The sequence below is a fragment of the Callithrix jacchus genome, chromosome 6 (assembly GCF_049354715.1).
Source record: "Callithrix jacchus isolate 240 chromosome 6, calJac240_pri, whole genome shotgun sequence".
In the NCBI taxonomy this organism is placed as follows: Eukaryota; Metazoa; Chordata; class Mammalia; order Primates; family Cebidae; genus Callithrix; species Callithrix jacchus.
This window is the reverse complement of record NC_133507.1, coordinates 109,130,685-109,158,393: the sequence shown is the minus strand read 5'-3', so window position 1 is coordinate 109,158,393 and position 27,709 is coordinate 109,130,685. Positions and strand designations below refer to the sequence as shown.

The following is a 27,709-nucleotide window of genomic DNA, read 5'->3' as shown; positions in this document are numbered from 1 at the left end:
GATAGAGAATTGGAAGCATGCTCCCAGGTGTTCTTGGCCCAGTCAACAGCTAAACTTTGTACCTGGAGCTACATATGCTCAGGAATCGTACGTTGCTAACTTTGATTTTGTGAATAAAAACATTATCTGGGTATTAGAATATTAATTAAGCTGTATTCTGTCCAGTAGAATTTCAGGTTCCAATATTTGGCAATGCTGATGATCCAGGCCATCGTGGAAAGCTATCTTGTCAAGTCAGGGAAGCAGATGTCAAACAATCACATAGTTAACTGATGACATGTAATCACTAGAAAAGTGCTTCAAAGTATGAGTACGAGACTGATAAAGTCCAAGAAAAGGTCTTGTTTTTTTCTGAAGTTCCTAGAGCATTCCAAGATGCCTGGTATCTTAAGGGCTGAATAAATGGTATCTACTGAATGAATAAATTAGGGAATGAAGAAATATGCTAATTTTTCCAAAATGGTAAAGGGTTAAGTCTGAAGAAATTATAGAACTGTAATAATTCTACCCATCTCTAGCAACATACTCAACTAAACCTCTGATTATTAAGCCCATAGAAACAAAATTAGCTTCTTAGAAATGACAACAGGTTTATTAAAACCAAGTAATTCCAGATGAACCTGGTTGCCTGAGCTGAGAGAGTGAGGTTGGACTGATAATATCTATGTGTCCTTGCCTTTTGTACCAATTAATTTCTGACTGTTAGCAGACAAAGTGCATGATCTCATGGTACTTATATTCCTGTGCAGGTACTAGAGTAGGCAAACAAGAAACTAGTAAGCAAAACCCAACCAATGAGATTCTGGTTTATGGCAGAGACCACAAAGTAAATAACAGCACATCATGGAACGATGAGCATATAATCATGGGCCAATGGTGGGTGCACAAGAAGGCAGGTGACTTTAGAGGAAGAGTCGGGGGGACTTCTCTGAAAACGTGACATTATAAGTAAGAATCACATTGTCAGAAGGAGTCATCCCTGTAAGTTCTGGGAGCAATTGTTCAACAAAGACTTTTATTTTCTGGTAAGAAATCTCAATTTTATTTTACATGAGTCAGGTAGGGGAGTGCTATGCTTTTATTCTTCTTTATAAAGAATATTTTGGTGACTATGTAAAAAATGATTTTGGGGAGATTGTGGTGTGGAAGCAGGAACTCCAGATAGGAGGCTGCTTAACAACTCCAGGTGTGAACTGACAGAGGCTTCTACTCACAAAGGTGGGAGAAGTACATAGATTTAGGATACATTTTAGGAGGATTAAGAGGAAGGAAGTGACAGAGTTACCATGAGCTGTGGGTAAGTTGCACAGGACTTGAAGTTATAGAGAGGGAAGAACCAAGGCTGTTTCTCAGAGTTTTGCATAGACAAGTGAATGGAGACTGATGCCAGTTACTGAGATGGGGAGAAGTGACACCGAAGAGAAAGTTGCTGAGGGAGCCACTAATCAGGAGTTCCATTTTGCTATATTCTGTTTGATAGATCTACCATACTTTAAGTGGAAATATCAAGTAGGCAACTGCATATATCATCTCAGAGGTCAGGCCATGAGATACAGATGTGAGGTGACCATTATGTAGATGTGTTTAAATGTACAAAACTCTATAAATTCAGCAAAGCATGGAGTGTAGATGGAAAACTAGTAGAAGAATTGAGATAGCCAGTTAACAAGTGAGATAGGAGAAAAAGCCAGGTTTTAAAAATATGGGCATAGCTTTTTGACCCAAATTCTGCTGAGAGCTCGAGTGAATTAAGAAACATTAAGTGTCCACTGAATTGGGCTTCTTGGTCGTCACTGGTGATCTTGAGTAAAGTAGTTTCTGTAGAGCACTCTGCACTAGTCAGTTTCCCTGGAGAAACAGAACCAGTAGGATGCTTATATATATTAAGAGATTAACTGCAAGGAATTGGCTTATACAATTGTGGGTGTGGTTAAACACACCTGAAGTACATAGGGTGGGCTGGAAACTCTCAGGCAAGATCTGAAGCTACAGTCCACAGGTGAAATTTCTTCTCTCTCAGGGAAATTTCAGTTCTGCTCTTGAAGCATTACAACTGACTGAATTAGGTCCATTCAGATTTCCTAGGATAATCTCCTTTACCTAAAGTCAAATGATTGTAGACACCAAGCATTTCACAGCAGTAACTACATTAGTGTTTGGTTGGATAACAGGGGACCATATCTGGGCCAAGTTGACATGTTAAACTGCCCATTACATTTCACAGTATTGATTGGAATCAGCTGCAATGTGAAGGGAGCTTATCATATAACATCTGAAGGGACGTTAGCAGGTGGTGAGAACAACTAAAAAGAAGTTTTAGAGAGAAGCCATTCTGTGAAGAGGAGAGAGGAAGAAAAGGAGAGGCAGTTGCTGAATAGGACCATGGGTTTTTGTTGTTTTGTTTGGTAGTGCTTACAGCAAGATTTTATGTTTCTAGAAACAGTCTAGTCAAAATTAAGGAAGGTGACTCACGTCTGTAATTCCAGCACTTTGAGAGGCCACGGTGGGTGGATCACAAAGTCAGGGGTTCAAGACCAGCCTGGCCAACATGGTAAAACCCCTTCTCTATTAAAAATACGAAAACTAGGTAGTGCACTCCTGTAATCCAAGCTATTTGGGAGACAGAGGCAGGAGAATTGCTTGAACCCAGGAGATGGAGGTTGCAATGAGCTGAAATCACACCACTGCACTCCCACCTGGGCAACAGAGTGAGACTCCATCTCAGAAAAAAAAAAAAAAAAAAAAAAAACAGAAAGAAAAGAAACAATCCAGTCAAATAAGAAATATGATAATACTGAAAGGGAGAAGCGGGTTCAGAAGGTATACTAACACATTGATTTTAGATGGAAACAGAAAGATACATTCCTTTTTGGAAATTTTGTTACCCTGAAGGAAAAAAAGTACCAAAGCATCAGCACTAGTGATTGAAGATTATAGGGTGCCTACTTGAGGCACATCAGAGGGAAAGACATTCTGTATCCAACAACTCTCCAAGGTTGTTAACTTTCCACCGCTGGTGAGGTTTCCCTAAAGGTAGTTTATCCCACTGTAGGATGCACTTGACCCGGAGCCTACACAGAGAGAGGTAGACTGTTATCACAAAGGCAGGAGTTTTCCCTCAGCCTAGAACTGGACTTTAGCAGACCTTTGAACCTTCTCATACTGTAGAAAAGGTATATGTTATCATGATCATTTTTTCTGAGTAAAGTGTTCCTTATCAGACTCTCAAAGGGGTCCATCACCAGAAGATGCTAACCATGCTGCTCAAAGACATCTTTCAATGTCTTAACTCAATTCTGTGACTTTCTGTTCAGAGAGACAGTGTGAGTTAATAATGGACATGAAAAATAAGTACAACCGAACAGAATGAGAAAAAGCAAAAGGATAAGGACACGTTAAAGAGTAATAAGATTCTTAGATCAAAATAGATGGCTGGTATAATAATAATAACAAACTCTTAATTGTAGCATAAAAGCTTTATACTATATTTAAAAATAATCTTCTAGCAGTGACAAATTGTTATCAAAAAGGATGTAACAGGAGAATTTTAATGCCCCAGAGATCCCAGGATAAAACATACACCGCTGTAGGTGTTCTATGCTTTATCATACAAAGTTTAGAGTGGAAGATGTTCCCTCCTGGGCCTAATGGTTTGTTGATGCGTCTGTTCTAAACTACATTCTTTCTAAAAGTGCTTGTTCAAGATAAATACAGTCATTTTACCAGTAAATTCGCAATGCGCAGGGCTTTATTTTCAGCAGACACTCTGTGCCCATAGTTTACTTGGAGAATTTGTAAACATTCAGCTTTTTGGGTCTCGATTTTCAGAAATTAGAATCCAGTATGTATGAGATGGGATGAGGGAAATGCATTTTCTGGGCGACACTTCTATTGATTCTGATACAGGCATTCAGCTGATCTCACTATGGAAATCAAGAGAAGCATGTCACTCATTAGGTGCTCCTGCAGCTCAAAACAGAAATCTACTGAACCTGTCTGGATGAAAGTGTTAGTGATCAAATGTGTTTACACATTAGGGTCATTGGGTTTTAGCATATAAGCAGAATATGTCACTGCTTAAGGCGGAAAACCAATTTATTATCATGCAGTTTTAGGTTTCAGTATAAAGCCTGCAAGAAAGAATTATAGGGATGGAAACCTTCCTGGAATAATTTAAACCTTACTCTAGAGTGATCACTAGTTCTACCTGTGTTTATAATCTTCTTTGTGGGCAAGATAGAGCTCTAATTTCAAATTTAGTACAAACAGATGAACGGATGAAGGACATCATTTCACGGAGAAAGCATTTTGTGAATTACATTTAGTTGTTCTTTCTCCTCATCTTCTAGAACCAGTCTAGAGGTGAATGCTTTTCTCTCACAGCTCTGGGAAAGTAGGTCAGCAAAGACTTTATAATACCTTACGCCGCATCCGGGGAAGAAGTAAACCTATTTTTTTTTTTTTTCACTGCAAAGGACAAATGGTTGCTGAATTCCCTGAGTGATTAATTTTGAATGTTTTTTTGAGCCTTTATCACACTATCAGAGCTGAGTTTATTTAGCCCTAAGTAGAACGTTTTTTCTACTTTGGGGTTGAATTGAACATTTTTAAATATGCATATGAAAATCTAGAAATAACTTTAAAATAAAAAGAATTGTCAATCTCAGTGTAGATAAACTGATGTCATGTAGACAGTACCACTCACACTCAGTAATCATAAAGGTTACATGTGGGTACTTACTATAGGAACATCCGTAGACCTCGACCCTCATGCCAATCTTCCCACTGGGATTCCATTCCAGGGGCACAAAGCGAACAAATCGGGCTCTCACTGAGTGCAGTAGCTTGTGGTGCACCACGCTGTCAGCATTCATGTTTCCTGCAAAGGTCTGCAGAGAAGAAAGAGAGCCAGTGAGGTCTGTGATATGTCATTTCAGTGGAAACCCATATTTGTTACTCCACAAACTCTTACTAAGAACATACTCAATTTCTCACATATTTCAAATAAAATCCGACTTGGGGGAAAATCCTGCATTGTGTGTTATTTTTTTTTTTTTCAGAAATGTTTTACATTATTCTTTAAGAAATTCCTTTTAAATTTTTTATGAATAAAGCAATCCTAGCAAGTCCTGAGACATCACACCTAAAAGCTTTACAAAGTTCAAAATACAATGAAATTCCCATGTTTCAATCGGTGAGGAATGGAAGATAACTGACTATCTGCTTTTAGAAGGAAAAGATTTTATTGAAGTAATTGTTACCATCGATTGAGACCAGTCACTATGCTAAGCACTTTCCATTATTGTTATTATAACCATTTTGCAGATTTAAAAAAAAAAAAAGAAGCCTAGAAAGAGAAAAGGGAAAGGAAAAAAATCTCCAAATCACCCAATTGGCTAGTAATTAGAGATTTCTACAGCCTCCTACTCTTCAAAAATTTCATTGTTGTTACAGAAGGGAAATAACACAACTCAGATTTCATCTTATTCATTTTCACATTTCCGCGTGAACGTTAATCAAAAGAACACACAGCATAACAACTATTTGCTCTACTAACATTGTATTTCATAGCCTTTATTTGTATGAACAATTTTATTGGGGGGCTTTTTTTTTTTGGCTGCAAATGAAATCCAAAGACTTGCATCTAGTATTTCTAGTATTTTTTTAATTTGCGTAAATATACATAACAAAAAATCACCATTATAACCAATTTAAAGTAAATAATTTAGGGCATGAAACATATTCACGTTGTTGTACAACCATCACCACCATCCTTTCCCAGAACTTCTTCCTCATCCCAATCATACCTTATCTTTCAGACGGGATGTCAGCTAGCTAGCCGATTTGTGTGCTTCATTATGAATCATCAGCTGTCTTCTTTTCAGCTTCTAATATTCATAGACAAAACCTACTTGCTGATGTGCAATCAACATCAACCAATAAAAATAAGATCCATTGCCTTTGCAAATGGCCAAAGTGAAAATCAAGTAAGATAATTTTGTCTATTTAATAAAATTCATTTTCAAAGAGCTTAACCTTAACCTTGATTGTATTTTCATAGCACCTGTGGTTCCAGGTTATCTTGCGTAATCTCTGACACTTCTACTACACACAAAACACCCACTAGCTAATAGCTCTGCAATTAGGCAATTGCTGTAATTACCATTATGTATCACAAAATGGCTTATAAAGAAGTAAGAAGCTCACTTTCTATTTTGCAGCTACTCCTGGAGCAAAACTCGCATAAAAGAATGACTTAGTGGGGAGGAATTTCTTGAGATTCAAATTCAACATTTCAGCTCCCAGGTTTGTCAAACCTTTTTGCATTTTCTCCTCCTCCAAATGGAGAATGACTTTATTTGACAGAATTGCTCTTCCACATGCCCTGCCCCCAGACCTAGCATCTGGCACAGATATGAAGCTGTCCTCCATCCCTGCTCACCTGGAAAGGACTCCTCCCTGTGGAGTTTAGTTCTTTTAAAATGTCCTTGTATCCATACCACTTTGTTATGTATAGGGGAAGGGAGATGGTTCTGGTGGTTTCTTACTGATTTGGATAGAGTGAAAGTATGTCGTATTTTTCTACAGCCTAACTGTGGAAACTTCCATTCAGCACTCTCAATTCCCTACTGATTGCATGTGCGCCATATCCCACCTCCCCAGGCATGTAAATACATGGGGCTTATAGCATTCTTTATCTAAGACAAATGTGCAATAGAAACTTATTCACCTTCAAATGACTGTGTGCCCCTTCTGAGTTCTGCATAATTTGTAAATGGAATATCACACACACACACATACACACACTGCTTAACAATGTTTCAAATTTGATCGCATACCGTAGATAGAAAGATTTGTTTTATGACCTGGCAATGCTTTATAGGAGTTAATCCCTTAACAAATGTAGGGTGTGCTCCAATTAGAAGGAAACTTGGACTCATTCTGAGAAGAGTCAGCCTTATTATTGTAGTCTCACAGTCTCAAAGTCCTTCAATCCCAGAGCTACATTATTTGTAGTTTCATAGTCTTAGAGGGTCATAGTCAAGCAGATCCAAGGTCTCACATTTCTGAGAGCCCGAAGTTCATAGTGAATGTCCCAGGAAGTTCCTGGTGCTAGTAGCTTAAAGTCACTAGAAAACATTTAATGGTAAAGGCAGATTGAATCTTAACAAAGCTACAACCAGCCCCTCCCCAAGTTCACCTGTAGATCAAAGGCAATTACTTATCAATCCCGGAAGTTATGTGCTGGATGAATAGCAAGAAAAGATTTTCCTGTTTGATGTATTAAAACCACCACCGTATCCAAAGCCATCTACCTTGTTGAACTTAACATGTGAACAACAAAAATGACAATGAGCTACTCATCAGAGAAAAAATAAATGAAAATCCAAAAATGCTGAAAGTAAAACATTAGCATTCTATGTCCAGTGCTGGAGCTCAGAAAATGATATCCTGAAACATGCCACTTTGACATACAACTAAAGACGTAGCCTCAATTGTCTCTGACCTTCCCCTCCTCACTCCATCTCTTAATATGTTGAAAGCACAGGTTAAGGCTATTCTCTTAAGTTCTTTTATCTACCTGGAAACTGAACCCACCAAAGAGAAACACAATTGTCTTCAATCCTCTCCCTCAAATTTAATCAATTAGGGAAGATTACAATTCATATTACAGAGAAAAAGAAAAAAAAACCTAAAAATTAAATACCACACCAAGAACCTAGATGATCTTTATCTCTAATCCTACTCAATGCCTAAAAAGAATTATTTATTAAAAATAGTCTGAGCGTTGGGTCCATCCACTTTCCCTGAAAATCATATACTGCCCTTCAAAATGACTACATTTGGAATGATCCAAGATGGCCAATAGATAACAGCTCGGGATTGCAGCTCTCAGGCAAAGTGCAGAGAACTAGAGGACGCCACACTTTCAGACAAATTCTGGTCACACATGGAGCAGAAGATCCCCATTGAAGGAACCACACGGGTCCCCAGTGTGACTCTTGTGGCTGGCGCAGCAGTTTCGCCGGCACCTCGGCGCAGCAGCTCTCAGAGCAGAGCAAACAGGGCGGGCTCCCCTTCTGACCGAGGTTTGGAGGACCCACACGGGTCCCCAGCACGACTCTTGAGACCGGCACAGCAGCTGTGACGGCACCTCAGTGCGGCAGCTCTCAGCGCAGAGAAAACGAGACTGGTTCTCCTCCTGACCGAGGTTTGGAGCCCGGGGAAGTCAGAGTTGCTCATTATGGACACAAGAAGGAAGCCAGACAGGAGAATCCTGGGCAGAAAAGCACCATCAGTCTTAATGCCGCCATTCTGGCCCTGGGAACTAACAACTTGGACGTCCAATCAAGAGACCTAATCTGAAAGTTGGTAATTTCAAAGACGATGGAGGATAAATTTACAATGATGGGAAGAAACCAGCATAAAACGGCTGAGAATACTCAAAATCAGAACGCCTCTCCCCCTCTAAAGATGATCATAGTTCCACATCAACAATGGAACAAGACTTGACAGAGAATGAGCGCATCCCAATGACAGAATCACTCTTCAAGGAATGGATAATAAGAAACTTCTGTGAGTTAAAAGAACATGTTGTAGCCAAACGTAAAGAAACTAGGAACTTTGAAAAAAGGTTTGACGAAATCCTATTGAGAATAGACAACTTAGAGAGGAATATACGTGAATTAATGGAACTGAAGAATACAATACAGGAACTCCGAGAAGTATGCACAGGTTTAAACACTCGAATTGTTCAAGCAGAAGAAAGGATATCAGAGGTCAAAGTTCAACTTAATGAAAGAAAACAAGAAGACAAGTTAGAGATAAAAGAATAAAAAGGAATGAGCAAAGTCTCCAAGAAATGTGGGACTATGTGAAAAGACCAAATTTAAGTTTGATAGGTGTACCTGAATGCGACGGAGAGAATGAATCCAAGCTGGAAAATAACCTTCAGGATATTATTCAGGAAAATTTTCCTGAACTAGCAAAGCAGGTCAATATTCAACCCCAGGTAATACAGAGAACACCACAAAGATATTCCTCAAGAAGAGCAACCCCAAGGCACATAATTGTTAGATTCACCAGGGTTGGAATGAAGGAGAAAATACTAAGGGCAGCCAGAGAGAAAGGTCAGGTTACCCACAAAGGCAAGCCTATCAGAATTACAGCAGATCTCTCAGCAGAAACTCTACAAGCCAGAAGAGAGTGGGGGCCAATATTCAACATCCTCAAAGAACAGACCCTTCAGCCCAGAATTTCATATCCAGCCAAACTAAGCTTCACAACTGAAGGAAAAATAAAATCTTTTATGAACAAGCAAGTACTCAGAGATTTTATTACCACCAGGCCTGCTTTACAAGAGCTTCTGAAAGAGGCATTACACACAGAAAGAAACAACCAGTATTAGCCTTACTAAAAATATACCAAAAAGTAAAGAGCATCAACATAAAGAAGAATTTATATCAACAAATGGATAAAACAGCCAGTTAACATCAAATGGCAGTAACCCTAAATTTAAATCGACTAAATCCCCCAAAATCAAAAGACACAGCCAAAACCCAACGGCATGTTACATCCAGACCTGTTTCACATGCAAGGATACACAAAGACTCAAAACAAAGGAATGGAGAAAGATTTACCAACTTATGGAGAGCAAAAATATATAAATAAATAAATAAAAAGCAGGAGTTGCAATTCTCATAGCGGATAAAATAGATTTTAAAGTAACAAAGATATAGTGGTAAAAGGATCAATACAACAACAGGAGCTAACGATCCTAACACCCAGATACATAAAGACTTAGATTCAATGAGACAGAAAATTAATAAGGATATCAAGGATTCGAACTCATATCCGAAACAAGTAAACTTAATAAATATTTATAGAGCTCTTCACTTCAAATACATAAAATATACATTCTTGTCAATACCACATGACACCTACTCATAGGTTTAAATGAAACATTGATTGACCATTATTAATAGCCATTTTTTTTTCAGAATAAAGCAATATTTCCGTTCATTCTCCCTCTCTCTCTTCCTCTTTCTTTCTCTCCTTTACTCATTTTTTTTCTTTCCTTCTCTCAAAAATAGAAATCAACTTGTAAACTTCTAGATCTAGGTCGGCAATGTCTCTCTCATTGCTTGAATTCCTTCCTTCCCTTCCCTCCCTCCCTCCCTCCCTCCCCCTTCCTTCCTTCATCCCTTCCTTCCTCCCTCCCTTCCTCCTTCCCTCCCTTCCTGCCTTTTTCCCTTCCTCCTTCCCTCCCTAAAAAAAAAAAAAAGACTACATTTCTCCCATTGCCCTTTCCCCTATGCAGAAGGCTATAGAAGCATGTGGACCTCATTGGGTTATTGAGTCATCATTCTCTAGCAATTCCCCTGTGCTCATGCATGTTAAATAAATGTGTATGCCTTTTCTTTCTAGTATCTTGCCTATTGTTAATGTGTTACATTAGTTTGTTACTTTGTTAATGTCCAGTGAACCTTTAGAAAGAAGAGGGGAAGCTTTCTACTGGCCTCTACACCTCCCAAACTAGCTTTCAAATATGAAGGAAAAATAAAACAGTTCCATGAAAAAATAAATAATTTATTAGCTATAAAACTGCTAAGAAATCCTAATAAGAAAGTTTAAGAAATTGATGCCAGGTGACTCACAGCTATAATCCCAACACTGGGAGACCAAGGCAGGTGGATCACAAAGTCAGGAGTTTGAAACCAACCTGACCAAATAGTAAAACCCTATACCTACTAAGAACACAAAAATTAGCTAAGCGTAGTGGTGCATACCTGTAATCCCAGCTACTCTAGGGGCTGAGGCAGGAGAATCGCTTAAATCAGACAGGCGGAGGCTGCAGTGAGCCAAAATCATACCACTGCACTCCAGCCTGGGCAACAATGAGACTCCATCTCCAAAGATAAAAAAAGAAGGAAAGAAAGAAAAGAAATAACCAAGGCATAGACACTTCAGGCATTACACTAAGTCAGAGTGCTGAGTTTAAAAAGTAATTCCAAACTAACATTGATAGATAGATAATTTGTATATAACCTTAAAAGTAGTAGGATATTTTTTGGAAGGTTATAATTATATTCATAGCATATTATTTTTCCTTGACAAAAAGTAGAGATTTTTCTAAAAGCTAATGATGTAATTCACCTCTGAAATTACTCCATGCTATTTCTTCATATTGTATTCACATGTGAAAGCATGTGATCAGTTGTCACTGCATCAAGATATAAGATATTCTTTTTATTAGGTGAGCATTTTTTATGACTTTTTCTATAGAAAAGTAAGGACATTAAAATGTAATATGCATGATGAAAATCTAAGTGGAGACGCTCTTTGTGGTTAACTTATAATATTGAATGATGCATGAGGTAGTTGTTCAGAGTAATATTCTTTTGCATTATTGTAATAAAGAAAACAACTGTTAAATTAGTAGTATATTATTTTACTAAATACACTTTTATTTAATAAAATACAGTACATTTTAAAATTTTCAGATTACATGTGAACTTAATTTTTTAATTAATCATTTTTTTAATATCTTAAAAAAATTGATGCCTGGTGAAATTTTTGGTGTACAGGAAGGAAGGATGAGCTCTCAATCCCACTAGTGAAAATGTATCAAAAGGAAAGGAGATCCATAAATGGAAAAGATACCTGAACCCCATATTTATTGCAGTACTACTCACAATAACAAGGATAAAGAATCAATGTACGTTCATCAGTAGATGAATGAATAGAGGAAGTGTAATATAGGTATGATTCAGCCATAAGAAAAGAATAAAATTCTGTCATTTCAGCATCATGGATGGATCTGGAGGTTATTATGTTAAGTAAAATGAGACAGCTGCAGAAAAACAAATTTCACATGTTTTCACTCATAGATGAGAGCTAAAACCAAGTCGATCCCATGAAGGTAGAGTAAAATGATAGTTACTAGAGGCCAAGAAGGGTATATATGAGGGAGAAATGAAACAAAATTGATTAATAGGTACAAACATGTAGTTAGATAGAATAAATATGTTCTAAGGCCGGGCGCGGTGGCTCACGCCTGTAATCCCAGCACTTTGGGAGGCCGAGGTGGGTGGATCACGAGGTCAAGAGATTGAGACCATCCTGGTCAACAAGGTGAAACCACGTCTCTACTGAAAATACAAAAATTAGCTGGGCATGGTAGCGTGCCTGTAGTCCCAACTTGAACCCAGAAGGCAGAGGTTGCGGTGAGCTGAGATCATGCCATTGCACTCCAGTCTGGGTAACAACAGTGAAACTCCATCTCCAAAAAAAAAAAAAAAAAAAAAGAATAAATATGTTCTAATGTGTAATGGCACAGTAGAATGACTATAGTTAACAACAACAATGTATTGTATATTTCCAAATAACTAGAAAAGGTGATTTGAATTATTCCCAATACAAATCAATGACAAATGCTTGAGCTGACGGATATCACAAATACCTGGACATAATCATTGCACATTCTGTGTATGTATCAAGATATCACATGCATACCATAACTATGTACAAGTACTACATATAAATTTAAAAATCAAATTAAAAATGCATGATTAAATGGAAGAGACTATTTTTCTTTCTTAAATTTTTTAAAAGTCAGTTCATACTTTAAAGAAAAAATGATATCTTGTAATGTTTGCAAGGCATGTAGAAGAAAAATATATGTGAAAAAAATCAGAAAGAATGGAAAGTACAGAAAATGGAATTATACAAATGGGTAAAAAATCAGAAAGAAAATAAAAGACTCCAATAACATTATCAGTAAAATTGACCTAATTTACATTCAAAGACTACTCCATTCAACAACTGCAGATTATACAGTATTTTAAAGTCCACACAGCACATTAACTGAGATGATATCCTCCACAATAAAGTAGGTCATAGTTATAACCATACAGTTTGTTTTTTAACCACAATTAAATTAAATTAGGAACCAATAATAAATCATGTAGAAAAACCTCAAATATTTGGAAGTTAATCAACACATTTCTAAGTAACTCATAGGTCAAAAAAGAAATAATGGCATGATGATAAAAACACTGTATCAAAGCTTATCAGACACAGTTAAAGCAGACTTTAGAGAAAAAATTGTGGCTTTAGTGTATTGTACGTAAGAAAAATAACAAAATTAAAAGCCTACATTTCCACTTCCAGAGGCTACCAAAATAATCAATTTAATTCAGAAAGTTAATAGATTGGAATATTACTCAACAATAAAGTGCTGGTCCCTGCAACAACACATAAGTTGAGCAAAATAAGTCAGACATAAGGAATGCAAACAGCATGATTCCATCCATATAAAATTCTAAACCAGGCAGATCTGAGCTCGGATGATGGAAACCAAATCAGCACTGTTCTCGACAGGGTGAGGCCAAGAATGATTGAAAAGAACATTCATTAGTTGATTTGATCATAGCATTCTTGTGAAGTAGGTAGGCTGTTTTATCTTTAAAGATGAGAAAACAATTTTGGAGAGGTGCACTGATCTGAAGTATTCAAAAAGATGATCAGAAATTGGGAGTAGATTTATAGAGATTCTGATAGGTGTCTAGTGACCCTTTTACTTCAGTCTCATAATCACCTCCATATGTAAGTGGAGTCAGTTTTCTGCAACCAAATATTTGCCGTGGCTGCATTATAGCTATCGTTTTCAATGGTCTCCTCCGTGCCAGGCACTTGCTAGGCTCTTTATGTGTATTAGTTCCCTTTGTTCCCCTTATCATCAAGGAAGGTTTCAGCCCACTTCCTCACTAAAAGAGAAACACTGTTCCCACCCCTTCACATGTATTTAATCCTTCTGAATTTCCAGTACACCTTACCAGTGTGTGACCCATTAATATAGTGTCTCTGCCTTGCTAGGAAAATCCTGGGTCTCGGAGAGATCAATGGCAAGAACACAGTGCAAAATCAGGGCAGATTCTTTCCATTTACAATTCTGAGTGATATTATATGCACTAATACTCAGATATTTGTTTTCTCTCTTTTCCCCAACCCCTCACCCCACAACCTTAAGTAATAATATACTGAATTTATCCACAGGCCTTTCACAGTTATAATGAGATAAATGTTATATTTTTGTTACTCTCAAATATCACTCATATGATTCTTCACAAAGCTGTTCCCTGATCTTATCCCAACACAGGAACACCGAGCAGGATTTTGTCTTTCCTTCCTTGGAGTTTAAGAACTTGAGGCTCAGAGAAGTGAAGTTTAATGGTCAGAGATAGTGTGCAATTTCCTCTTAAAAGAGAATCTCAATCTCCCATCTTCTCATTCTGAGAACTCTCTGCCACATTTGGCTTGAATATTAGAAAAGAATATAAGCACATAGAAAGGAGATCACGGGAAGAGCTTACTTGGGATTGACACACAGAAGAATATGCAAGAAGTGAATGAAGACTATCAGTCAGCATTCAGCCCCTTCCCTTTCACCACTCAGTCATTCCTAAGTGTTTAACACTGTTAGGTTAATGAATGGAATAACTTTTGGTCACACAAAAGTGTGAATGCTCTTCTTTGACTTTGTTAGGTAGATCATGGGGTAGGCAGGCACTGTGAGGCTAAGGCAGGGTTGGTGCTGGGACTGATCAGTGGAGAGTGGACGGGTCTGAGCTGGCTGCCACCAGAGCCACTCATTTGGATTTAGTGAATTTATTGCAGCCAGCAGACCTACCCTGATGACTTTGACTGGCAGTGAGATTACAAGTATCCAGGTGCCACTAGGCAGATATGATTAATTTGCCTAACTACAGTTTGTGCAAGAAATGACAGCTACAACAACCAAATTCTGCAACAGTGACCTTGACAGGGGATGTCGGGAATTCTCAGGGAGACTCTGTTGCAAGTCTGGTGCTCTACCAAACATACCATGCTGCCTAAGGATCCATGTGAATGGAAGCCATGGGAGAGAAAATAGATGAGCTTTGGGTGCTAATCCTAACATCTTTGCTGATATGGTTTGGCTGTGTGCCCACCCAACTCTCATCTTGAGTTGTATCTCCCATAATCCCCACGTTAAGTGGGAGGTGACTGTATCTCATCTTGGGTTGTATCTCCTGTAATCCCCACGTTAAGTGGGACAGGTTTTTCCCGTGCTGTTCTCGTGATCCTGAATAAGTCTCACAAGATCGGATGGTTTTATAAAGGGCAGTTCCCATGCACATGTTTTCTTACCTGCTATCATGTAAGATGTGCCTTTGGTCCTTCTTCACCTTCTGCCATAATTGTAAAGCCTTCGCAGCCATGTGGAACCGTGAGTCAAACCTCTTTCTTTTATAAATTACCAAGTCTTGGGTATGTCTTTATTAGCAGTGGGAGAATGGACTAATATGACTTGCCCTGTCATTCCAGCAAGGTACCTGCACTGTAATTCCTCTAGGAATATAGATTGTATCTCATTTTAAACTATATTGCCCAGAAAAGTGCATGGAGCACAGTATTTCTTAAAGGCATATTGAAATGGATTTCAGTAACCCAAGCCGAATATGTACAGTTGTTTCAAAATCAGTCAGGTTGCAAACATGTTAATGCTGCTCACACTGTCATGAAAGACTTGCTGAATAACTGGGTAAGTGAATGAACAAAGAAACACAAAATAATTTTTTTAAGTCTCTATTTATCATCAAGAAAATGGTGAAAATGAAATCTCCAGAGAAGTTGTGAGTCTTAAGTTAAATACATGTGCATATGATATTTAATTTTGTAGGTTCTTACCAATACAAGTAATACTCAGAGAGAAAGAGAGACACGCAGAGAAAAAAGAGAGGCAGTTTCCAATAGGAAATACTTGTAAAAAATTGTTTTGTATGACAATGTATGCTGAAGCAATGACCTGTTGATACCCTGGAGCTGCGTGCAAGGAATGTGTCAATGACACATTTTCCAAATGCTTTCAAAGAGTTGTCCCCCCCAAAAGGGTGCAAACTAAGATTAAGGAGAAAGTAGCAGCCCAGAGGTAATTAGGTTTTTTTTTTTAATTTAAGAAGATACATTTAATAAGGTAAAGGGTAATTAACATGGAAACCACAAACTTAAATCTAAAATTGACAAACGCATTCAAGCTTAAAAGTTCCAAACTGCTGTTCAGAGCAGTGCAGAAATTGATTTCAGACAGGCATTTATAGAAAAGAAAATGAGAGATAGGTGTTAAACACTGGCTACTACTGGTAGCTGAGAGGAATTCTGAAATGATAGATTTGAGGAGATTAAAATGAGAGCTCAACTGCTGAACTCTACTTTTCCCCCACCCTTCCTTGTCTGGAGCATGTCCATTATATCATAAGCGCATATGTGTGTATCTACTTGCTGTTTCATAGGGATAGTTATTTGATTAGCTTAAAAGATCATTCAGAATTTAATTGCTATCTTAGAATCCTGTTGTATCTTAAAAGTTGGCAAGAGGAGAATGACTGATTGGCACCACGTACCACCCTGCTTGCTTTGCCTGGTTATGACCTCCAGATAAGAGAGACAAAACAAAGATTTCAGCCAACACTACAGAAAAGCTGACATTCCAGTCTGACCTCCCCACCAGTTGTGTGGGTACAGGCTCTCAGAGCTGTGCTAGTGACAATCACGTGCTCATGCTCTCTCCCTTCCCTCAAAAGTCACTACCAACTCTGTCCTCTTACTCTGCTGGAGTCATGTTCCTAAGACACTGAAGATGTATTTGTTTTTGCCTCTGTCTCTGGCAGTCGAAATTCCCTGTAGTGGGTATTAGTGCTTCCTGATTTCTAGGCCAGTCCTGGCACATCTTTTGTGACACATGTCCTCCTGTGCCATCAGTGGTCAACTTGACATTTTGCTCCTAGTCTCCCTGTCCTGACCTTCACTGTCAGTCATTCTCCTGAAACTTGACATAGCCATTTCAGAAAATGAAATCTGAAGGAATCCTAACAGGGACCACTTTGTTATTCATTTACCCATATGAAAGTGACTTCTGATGCAAATCTTATCAAATGTAGAGTCCTCTAATACACTCCTGAAACCCCATCCTAAACCATCGGTTATTCTTTTTTAATCCTGGTGATGGAATGTAACAGAACTTGTCAGCAGACAAGTCATCTGTAAAGGTTACAGTGGGTAATGCCTTCCATTAAGTGACTCTACCACTGGAGACTCTAATGTTGTCAGGTTGACCAGCACCGGGCCCCTGGAGAAAAGCCCAGCTTCCCTTAGGGGCAGCACCCCATGGAGCACCTGCATCACTACCTTCACTGCCCCATGCAAGTTACTACTTCTACATTCCATTTTCTAATCCTTCTACTTTGAATAACCAGTGTCCTTTCCTGTGAACTATTTGCATTAAATCTCCCCCATCAATAATTTACATACAAATATAATTTATTGAATATCAAGTGTTACAAGCATGAAGAAAGGGCATTGATAAAATTATTTTAAAGCAGGCATAGAAGAACCCTAAAATCACCATTGGGTCTCTTCCTCTTTATGACTTTAACAACTAAACATTGATTTGGGATGAAGTTTCTGAATGAAGTTCTCAAAGTTCTTCCGAGAACAATCATAACTTTTCTATGTAGTCTATCAGCATGCCTATTATAATGATAAGCGTCTGAATCACTTCTTACTAGAAGAAAAAATATTACAACTGATATCATGTACATCAACCCAGAAACAAATAGATATGTGCCTTTATTGCCCACTGTTTTATATGATCCAGAAGAGTGATTCTTCTTGAAGGCATTATGCATGTGAAGATAAATGTTTTTTAAGTAATTGAGGGCATGCATATGTCAGCAGACTCCTCTGGTGCTACTGCTGTGCTTGTTCTGAAGTTCCAGATTTTGCGTGACTTCTGCTGTCTTAAGTATAATGGGTAGTTGGCTGGATATGGTGGCTCATGCCTCTAATCCCAACACTTTGAGAGGCCGAGGCAGGGGGTTCACCTGAGATCAGGAGTTTGAGACCACCCTGGCCAGCATGGCAGACCCTGTCTCTACTAAAAATACAAAAATTATCTGGGCATGGTGGCACGGGCCTGTAGTCCGAGCTACTTGGGAGGCTGAGGCAGAAGAATCGCTTGAACTCGGGAGGCAGAGTTTGCGATGAGCCGAAATTGTACCACTTCACTCCAGCCTGGGCAATAGAGAGAGAGACACCATCTTAAAGAAATTTAAAAAAGTATAATGGGTAATAAAGCGACTGTTGACAACAGTGTCATATATTTATGTTTCTATCTCTGCACTGAGAGGGATAACACCAACATGTATGGCAGCTCCACCATATGGTGCACGCCTGGAAAAGACTGAAATACCCTCTTAGCAAAATCAGAATTTTCACACTCCACTAAAAAAAAAATACCTTTACCCTTCAAAAAATAAATAGAAATCTTTTCAGCTTTCTTGCTAATGAAGTAGGGAACTAAAGCATGGGAGTCGGCAGGAGAGCCTGACCTACTAGTGCACCTGGAATTAAGGAGTGATATTGCAGCAAGGGCCAGGCCCAGAGCTAGGAAGAGGCAAACCCATGTGTACAGGGTAAAGCCTTGGGGCAAAGAGAAAAATAGAAACAAACATGAAAAGGCTGCCAGTCTTCGTAGTGCCTTTATGTGCTTGTGAGCATTGCAGTGTCTTTAGTAGGTGATTTGCCAAATCGTTGTCTCCTTCCCAGCCCAATGTTTCTTTCTCTCATCTTGCATTATTTTTTTCCCACACTTATCACCACCTGACAAACTAAATATATGTGTATATATGCATTTATTTCTTTATCTCCCTGTCTTGACACTCTAAGCTTCATGAGAGCAGAGTCTTCTCCTAAAATTGCAAGCAGAGAAGGTGGCCTGTAAATCCTGGTTAAATGAAGAAGTGATATGTAGCATTGGTTTCCCTATTTTTTTTCATTATAAATGCTGTTATTTTTCATGGTGTATCTTGAGGGAAGAATGCTCTACAAAAATGTGAATAAAACGTCTTAATGGGAGATCTTCCTGGTCATGGTTTTTAATGGAAAACAAAGGATAGTAATTTTGAGACATTTTCTCAATGAAATGTTACTAGTTTAAGAGGAAACTGGTATCACCTTACAGTTTAGAGCTCCTTCTACTACCACAGTTGATTTAGGGATCTTAAGTGTCAGGCTAAAGTGCTTCAGAGAGTCAAATAATAAAATCTCAATGTTCAAGGTTCAACAAGCCCTGTGCTACCCAGACTCTCCAAAATTATTTGAGGTGGAAGTATCAAAAGGAGTGACTCAGAGGCATATGAAGTCCATGTTTTATCTTTGATGCAGTTCCACACTTCTGAGAGTCAGCTTGTTAACCCCACAGGCTACCTACAGACGGTGGGGTCTAGTGTCTGCCATCCTTTATGTTTAATTGACCAGAGAATAGGCTAATGGTGGTGCTGGTTTCATGAGAAACAAATTAGGGCTAAATACATTTGGGATGCTCACTCCTCCTTATTTCCTCCCCAAAGCTTTCCAGGCTCACTTGCAGGGATTAATGTCTATACCAGCAGAAAAGCTCCAACTTGCCTGTCCTGTAGTCAATTTTCTCCAAAGTTAATTTCACTTCCCTGAATGGGAACCTTTGAGGAGATGGCAGATTCCTGCTGGAAAGAAGAACATGAAAGCAGACATCATGTGTCTTTTTTAATCATTCATTTTGCTGAGATTTGGATCTTAAACTAGCACTCTACGGAGATGTAAGATCACTGTCAGTCTTTGGCAGAACCACATAGTAGCCCAAGTTTATCATGATCTCCTCTTCTCTTCTTCAGTGCTTTGTTCCCTTTATTTTCTTAGTCTTAAGCGACTTTCAACTTTTTCTGTTGAATTGTAAGTAGTTCAAGCAATGAATATTTCCCTTCCTAGGGAAAATGAACAGTTGAGTTTTTCAAAGGGACACTTGAAAAATAGTGGAAGAAAGAGAGGAAGGAAAAAAAAATCTTTACACACTAAAGGAATTAATTTCTCTTGCCAGTTTGGCTGGTAAATTGGGACAAAATTACTGAATATTTACTGTAAGTTCTGAGGTACAAATCCAAGTAAACACCTGGTATATGGCCCCCCTCCCTCCATCGCCACCATCATCTTCCTTATGCCCTGGATCACTGCAGCAGCCTCCAGACAATTGTTCTGCTTCCAGTGCTACTTCCATCTAATCAATCTGACAGGTGAATTCATTACCTTTAAGGTAAAGTAAAAATTTCTCAGTATGCCCTATAAAGCCCTCTGCTTTCCAAATTATCTCCTATTTCTTCTCTCCTCCCCATGTTCTCCTTCCACTGTATCAAATGGTAGGATATTCCCTCAAACACAACAGGGAACTCATTCCTTAAGCACCTTCTCAACTGTGCTCTTCCCAACCTCTGTGTTTAAGCTGCAGATACTCTCCTTGTTCATCCTTATGGTATTTGCTGTCATGGAAGCAAGTCAGCAAAGGAGCTGGAATGTCTGTATTTAGATTGGTCTCCTCTTCTAGGCAGCAAGCACTTTGAAGGCCACTGCCCTGGTTCGTTTTGCATCCCTGGCACTTGCACAAGCTACAGTACACAGAAGGTAGAGAATATACGATTGTTCCCACAAACCCAATGGAATTTTGGATAGATGACAGTGCAAAGAAAGGAGAGAACATCACTAAAGGAAATTCCTTCTTGTCCATAATAAAGCACAAAAAGTATAAACATTTTGTCTAACACAGGTATCTGCTATCATGAGATTATTTCCTTCGAGCTAAAGATAATTGTCAAGTCTGATGACAATGTTTTGCTGATGCTTCTACAAAGATGCGATTTTTTATTCTTCATTTCACTTGCTATCCCTAGATCCCCCTTGAGAAGTGTCACTGGATCACTGGCTTCACATGCAAGATGAAACCACTGGGCTTTGAAGGGAGGTACCCTTGAAAGTCACCTCCAACTATTATTTCATGAATCACCTTAGGCCATTCATATCATCTTTCAGAGTCTTAGTTTCTTCATCTATTACATGGAGATAACAATACCATGGTGAAAAGAATCACATGTATTAAACACTCACACATTTATTTATTTTTGGAATGACATTACATCATTGAAGTGACCTTCAAAGTTGACTTTGCAGAAGATGATATAGATTGAATGTTCTGCAAATTCATACATTGAAATCCTAATGGCCACAGTCTCTTATTAGGAGGTGGGGATTCTGAGAGGTAATTAGTTCATGAGAATGAATCCTCTATGATGGAATTAGTGTTTTTGTAAGAATAGAAAAAGAACTAGCCCTTCCTTTCTTGACTTTCCCTCACATGAGGAGGCAGTGAGAAATTAGCCACCTGCACACCAGGAAAAGTGCTCTTACCAGACACTGGATCTTCCAGCACCTTAATCTTGGACTTCCCAGCCTCCAGAACCGTGGGAAGTAAATTTCTGTTGTTTAAGTCTATTGTACATTTGTTACAGCAGCTAGAACTGACTAAGACAGAAAGGCTCTAGATTTGTCAACCTGCACCAAATAATCACAGAATCTAAATAGAAAAAAACTTGCTCACTATGCAAATTCAGTGTTAAAGAAATTCTCTGTCCTCTCCTATTCACAGGAGTGTCACCTAATTTTTTATTCTATACAAAAATGCCTGAAAGTTTTCATCATTGCTTCATAGTGATGGCCTAAGACAGGAGACTAAGACTCAAGAAGATGCAGTGATGCCCAATGTTAACTCCTGGTCAGTATGAGCCCAAGCAGGGCTCATTATTCTCTGCATCTGTCTCTAAGACTGGCCTTTTTCTGCACAGATTGATATAGTTGAAGACAAAAAGGCCTAGAGCAAAACTGGGGGGCCTGTATTCTAACCCCAAATATATGTCACACAGTTTTTATCATTATTGCTGTTAGTATCATTGTTGTTAACGGCGTGGCAGAGGTATTGAATTCATATGTAGAAAGATCTATCTCAAGCCTCAGTTCACATTGCCAGTGAATTTACTCAACTAAGAAGTTCAGTGAATTTTTGTTTATTTTCATGGCTTTCTGGAGCTTCTAGATCCAACTATTCATTTGAAAAAGTATAAAATTGCAAACAATACTCTGACACTGGTTTAAAGTAGCAAGCTATTTTTGAATTGATAAATTGTTTAAAAAGGAAAAAAAGGGGGGAAATCATGCTTGTTGTAGCCTGCATTTCATTCCATTTCTTTACAATATATTTATTAAAGCATTTCATATCCAGAAAAAAAAAAGACCCCCTAGAACTGTGAATTGATTAGCCTTCTCCAATAGTTTGCAACAATGCTTCCACTGCTGATATTAATCATGCTTCCGGCAGCTCCTCTGCACCAATACCAGGGAAATCTGTATGCCCTATATCAAATGCAAGGAATTAATGCTGGATAAATGTGTTTTTACCTTACTGTGTTAAGGAACACTCAGGCCCTGTTTATGCTTTGCTTCATTCCCACATTTAAATAATGATTTTCAGACCATCCAGCCTGGTAATTCTATGCTTGGTCTGATTTCATTGTTGACAATGTTTGAATCAAGCCAGGCAGGCATAGTGAGTTTCTTAGCTTGACTTGCAAGGTCTTATAAGCTGGCCCTGTTCTACTTTGAGTCTTATTTCTCACAATCCCTGAATGTACTGTAAACTCCAAACAATTAGATTATTCACTGTCTTGCTGTGTGGCACCAAGACCCTAAACATGGCACTGTAGCGTGGTGTTGATAGACTCTGGGGCACGGGGCGTAGGTTCAGTCATTGCTCTCCCACTTACTGGATGTGAAAATTCGGGCATACACTTAGCTTTTCTGTTCTAGCATTTGCTCAACTTTAAAATGGGGACAGGAGTGAATTTCTCAAGAGGATGGTGAGAGGAGTGCTTGTGTGTGCACCCATGTGTGTGTGTGAGTAGAAATATAAATATATGTGTGTATACTAGCTAACATGTATGCTAATAATTTACGCCAGAATTCTTCTAAGTAATATGACATATATATTGACATAGTGTTCAGATATTGCTTAGAACAGTTCTAGCAAGAAGTATGAAGTTTTGGCACAGTATGTGACCTATGTAAGTGCTAACTACTGTTATTGCTAGTTCCACATGTTTAGTTAAATTGTAGTTATTCTTCAGGCTCATGTCAAATACTGACACTTTTATTAAACAATCATAATTCTCCAAGCAGGAGAGCAGAGATAATATTTATCAGATGTAGAAAATGATCCAGGTACATGTTTTTACATCAGTTTTTGTCATATTCTGTGCTGTTTCTGGGCATTTTGGAAATGAGGAAATTGAGAAGTAAAAGTCCAGTAAGTTGCCCACAGTGGACTTGAGATGTGAGCCCAGGTCTGTCCCCCTGTGCAAACTGACTTCCTTTCTGCTCAACACTGCTGCTTCTTGGGAGGCATCTTCTCTCTTTCCTCTAAACTGCCATTGCGTATTATTTCTCAGTCTCTCATGGCACTTGATTTTTTTTCTATTTTGTATTACAACTATGTGTGTACATATTTGATCTTCATTAGAAAAGAATGTGTTTTCAGAGCAAAAGTCTCATATATTTATATATACATTCCCTTCCCCAATTACATCTTTGTTCATTCCTTTGCTGTATCAAGGGCATGTTTGCTTCCTCTATAAGATTCTCTGTTTTTTGGGTGAATTTAATTATTGGAAGACTATTTTCCCCCAGCATTTATCACAGGGTAAGATTCTGTTATGTATTTTACTGAGTTATAAATATATATATCATGTATAAGACTGTCACTACATGAAGCTCTGATATGTTAGTGGGATATTGAGCTTGAACTGAAGCTTCACAAGTTTCCTTTGGTGGGTAGCAGAATGTCTGTGTCTCAGCAGAGGCAATGCAGTAAGAAGAAAGGGTGAAGAACAAGCAGATGGGCTGCAATCTTGTCTTCACTGCAATGGGACCTGGGCAAGCTACTCTACCTCGTTAAGCCTTAGTTTCCTCTTCTGTGAAATGGGAATGGCAACACTGGGTATATCAGGGAGCTGTTACAAGACTGAAAGGCAAAGAGTATGTCAATTTCTTGAAAGTTCCTGAATATGGCAAATCCTCATTTAATGTTCAACATATATCTCCTTCCTGTTAATATGCCATTCCGGGTCAAATTGTCCATGGAAGTCTAAGTCATTCTCTGTCAGAAATTGTTTGTAGTGCTTGTTCAGGGATGTCTCATTCCTGTCTCTCCTCTTGCCATGCTCTTTATTCACCATTTATTTATTTATTTACTTACTTATTTGAGACAGAATCTCACTCTGTCACCCAGGCTTGAGTGCAGTGGTGCGAACTCAGCTCACTGCGAACTCAGCTCACTGCAACGTCTGCCTCTAGAGTTCAAGCAATTCTTGTGCCTCAGCATCCTGAACAGCTGGGATTACAGGCACTAGCCATGATGCCCAGCAAGTTTTTTGTATTTTTAGTAGAGATGGGGTTTCACCATCTTGGCCAGGCTGGTCTTGAAATCCTGACCTCAGGTCATTCCCCTGCCTCGGCCTCCCAAACTGCTTGGATTACAGGCGTGAGCCACTGAGCCCAGCCTACTCATCTTTTATTAATGGCAACAGAAGGCATATAATAGCTATAACAATTAAGTCTTATAAATATGTTAACTATGACTATTTTATATATAATGTAACTGAGTTCTCTAACTTACCCAAAACATTTTAAAATCTTGGTGACTAGAAGCCAGGATAAATGGCTGGCTTAAAGCTGACAGTGTTTTGTTCATACATATACAGAGAAGAATTGCAAATTTACTTTGCAGAAAATAAATCACAAAACTTAAATGTGCCCCTTGGTTTTACAAAAATAAAGCCCTATCCCTGTTCAGGTGAGGTGCAGCCTGACACAATGGGATGTCCCAGGGAGAGCCTGAGCCTCCCTGCCCCTCTTGGCCCCTACCATAAGTTTGCATGTACCCATGGTTTTGGGGTGCAGGATATCTGGTCCAAGGCACTCTGTAGGGGCAGCTGAGTTAATCCATACAAAAGAGTGTCATACTATGGGTGAAGCAGAGAAGTCCAGCAGGGTTGCCTGGCATGAGAGGCTGAACTCCATGCATAGGTCTAGCATCTTTAATGTATAATAATCAGTACAAAATTTTATTTACTTATCTGCATACCTTCTCCTTGTTTTCCAAGCCTTTCAGTTAAGTCTTACCTAGCCTTTGGAGAATTATGAAAGCAGACTGGAGAAGCCTATTCTGATACTGCAAAAAGGGCAGAAGTCCCAGCTGAGATGAAGAGCAACAGCCAAAATGAACTTGAAGAGCACATTAGCAATTATTGGGGTCTCTCAAAAATATGTAAGAGTCAGAGAAGTCATAGGAAATGGTGGGTTGACTAATTGTCATTTGGAAATTAAACAGAAGTATGACATCTGAGGATGTCTCAGGCCACATCACACATAACCTCCACACATGACTCTACAATCTACAACAGGAAACCTGCAGGGATACAAATCTAACAAAACTATCTTTGCAAAAAGAGACAGGAAACTAACAGAAAAGTTTTGGGATTACAAAAGCAAATAAATAAATAAATAAAATAAGAATTAAAAATTGTTTACATAGTAACCTAAAAAGCTAAACAACTTTGAGAATTGTTCTGGGATTGGTGCACATAGGACTTAATTGTCTGTATATGCCTGAGTATATACAAGGAAGAGTTTTGTTGAGTATCAAAACAAAGGTGCTTCTTTATAATTCCTTAATTAACCTGAGACTCCCACTGCCAAAGCAAACCAAACAAAGCTTGATTTTGGTTTTGTTCTCCTCTTTTTTTCCATTCTTTTCCCTTCCTTCCTTTCTTTTTTTCTTCTCTCCTTCTTTTGCTTTTTTGGCAAAGAACAACAAAATGTAAATCAAAAGCCAGATTTATTCAAATACCATACTTAAGAAGCATATCTGAACAAATTATTCAGAGCAGGAGCTAGGGATTCTGAGAGAGATGACAGGGTTGTATGAATAAATTTAAATATGGCTTTACTTCTTTATGATGTAATCTCAGTCTTAATTCCCAATGAAGCTGCCAAAATGCATTAGAGCTCTGTCTCCATTAAAGAGATTTTGATTTTGTCAACTTACTTTCTAAGTATTTAGAGATTTCATTTAACTGACCTATTCCTAGAGATTCATAAAGACAACTGGTTTAAAAGATTAGTAATCTTTTAACTGTTTTCCTTTCAAAAGCAATCAAAGCTATTTCTTTCCATCATTGGGGCTGTTGTTGAGCATATACCAGGGTAATCCTGTTTCGGTTATTTGACCTTTTCCTCATCAGTTTTTATAGTTCCTCATTCTTGCTAACATTTCTTCATCGTAAGCAATCTTGGTGTATAGTAAATGCTAATTGGTCCTTTAAAATGTTCCCATGATAAATACCTTTATACCTCAATTTAACTTTTCTGGGCACAGAACAAAGATAGGAGAAGTCACTTTGTGCTACATCCTTCATCCAGATTCACGCTTCTCTCTAACCTCCCTGACTCTAAAACTTTTGATCACTTAGTCCTTGCCTTATTTTCCTGTCATTCTCAGTGCCTGCCTTTTCCTTCCTTCCACCCCCCGCCCCCAGTAAGAACAGTAGGTGCTCTGGATTCACAAGACATCACTGGTCCTTTTTTTTTTTTTTTCCGTAAGAGTTAAAACAAAAGACTCAGAGGCTGCAAAGAAAAGCAATGAGGTGAATTGACAAATAGCCATTTGCCCAATGCAAGTGGCAGTTTAGAGAAGATGATGAGGGGTGGCAGTTGCTTTCTTCTGTTTTTATTGCCTGAGTTATATCAGGTAAAAAGTGATGTGAACAGGTCAAGAAGTCACAATGATGACTTTATCGTGTCCACGCATTTTTATGATCACATTGCGTCTTCTTTCCATTTTAAATTTTCTACATTTTATATCCTAATTAGCATATCTAAATATATTAATATTAAAATCTAAAATTTCTCAAAGATCTAAAATATCTTACTGTTTATACATTCTTCCTAACAAACGGTATATCTGTTATGTAAAAGAGATTTTTAAAATGCACACTAGAAACATATTACTTTAGTTAATTTCCTAGACAGTCTTTCTCTGTGAGGTATATTTTATTATACCCATCTCATAGATGAAGATACAGATCCATGGAGTTCAAATAATTTGCCCAAGGCCACATCTTGGTTAATATGTAGAAGCAGATTTCAACCTCTGCTGGTTTAGCTTCAGAATTTAACTTTTCTAACTAGATCATGCAGAGTAATACTGGAACCAGCAGTTTCCCTGAACCCGTGTCTAACTCAAATACATTTTATCTCCCTTACAGAAATACTTTCATAGGAGTGTCTCAATTAGTTTAAGTTCTTTGTAGATTCTGGATATTAGCCCTTTGTCAGATGGATAGATTGCAAAATTTTTCTTCCACTCTGTAGGTTGCCTGCTCACTCTGATGATAGAATTAAATGAATTTACAAGAAAAAAACAAACAACTCCATCAAAAAAATGGGCAAAGGATATGAACAGACACTTCTCAAAAGAAGACATTTATGCAGTCAAAAAACATGAAAAAAAGCTTATTGTCACTGGTCATTAGAGAAATAGAAATCAAAACCACATTGAGATACTATCACATGCCAGTTAGAATGGTGATCATTGAAAAGCCAGGAAACAACAGATATTGGAGAGGATGTGGAAAGATAGAAACACTTTTACACTGTTGGTGGGAGTGTAAATTAGTTTAACCATCGTGGAAGA

At 38.3% G+C, this 27,709-nt stretch overlaps 1 protein-coding gene across 1 annotated transcript in view; it reads right to left on the bottom strand.

The window, feature by feature from the left end:
• The window catches only part of CNTNAP5 (contactin associated protein family member 5), an 875,887-nt gene that overhangs the window by 498,805 nt on the left and 349,373 nt on the right, over positions 1-27,709 (bottom strand). Inside the window, exon 4 of the mRNA XM_008999044.5 lies at positions 4,742-4,889. Within this exon, the coding sequence (XP_008997292.1) occupies positions 4,742-4,889 (148 nt within the window). The remainder of the gene's footprint in view (positions 1-4,741; positions 4,890-27,709) is intronic.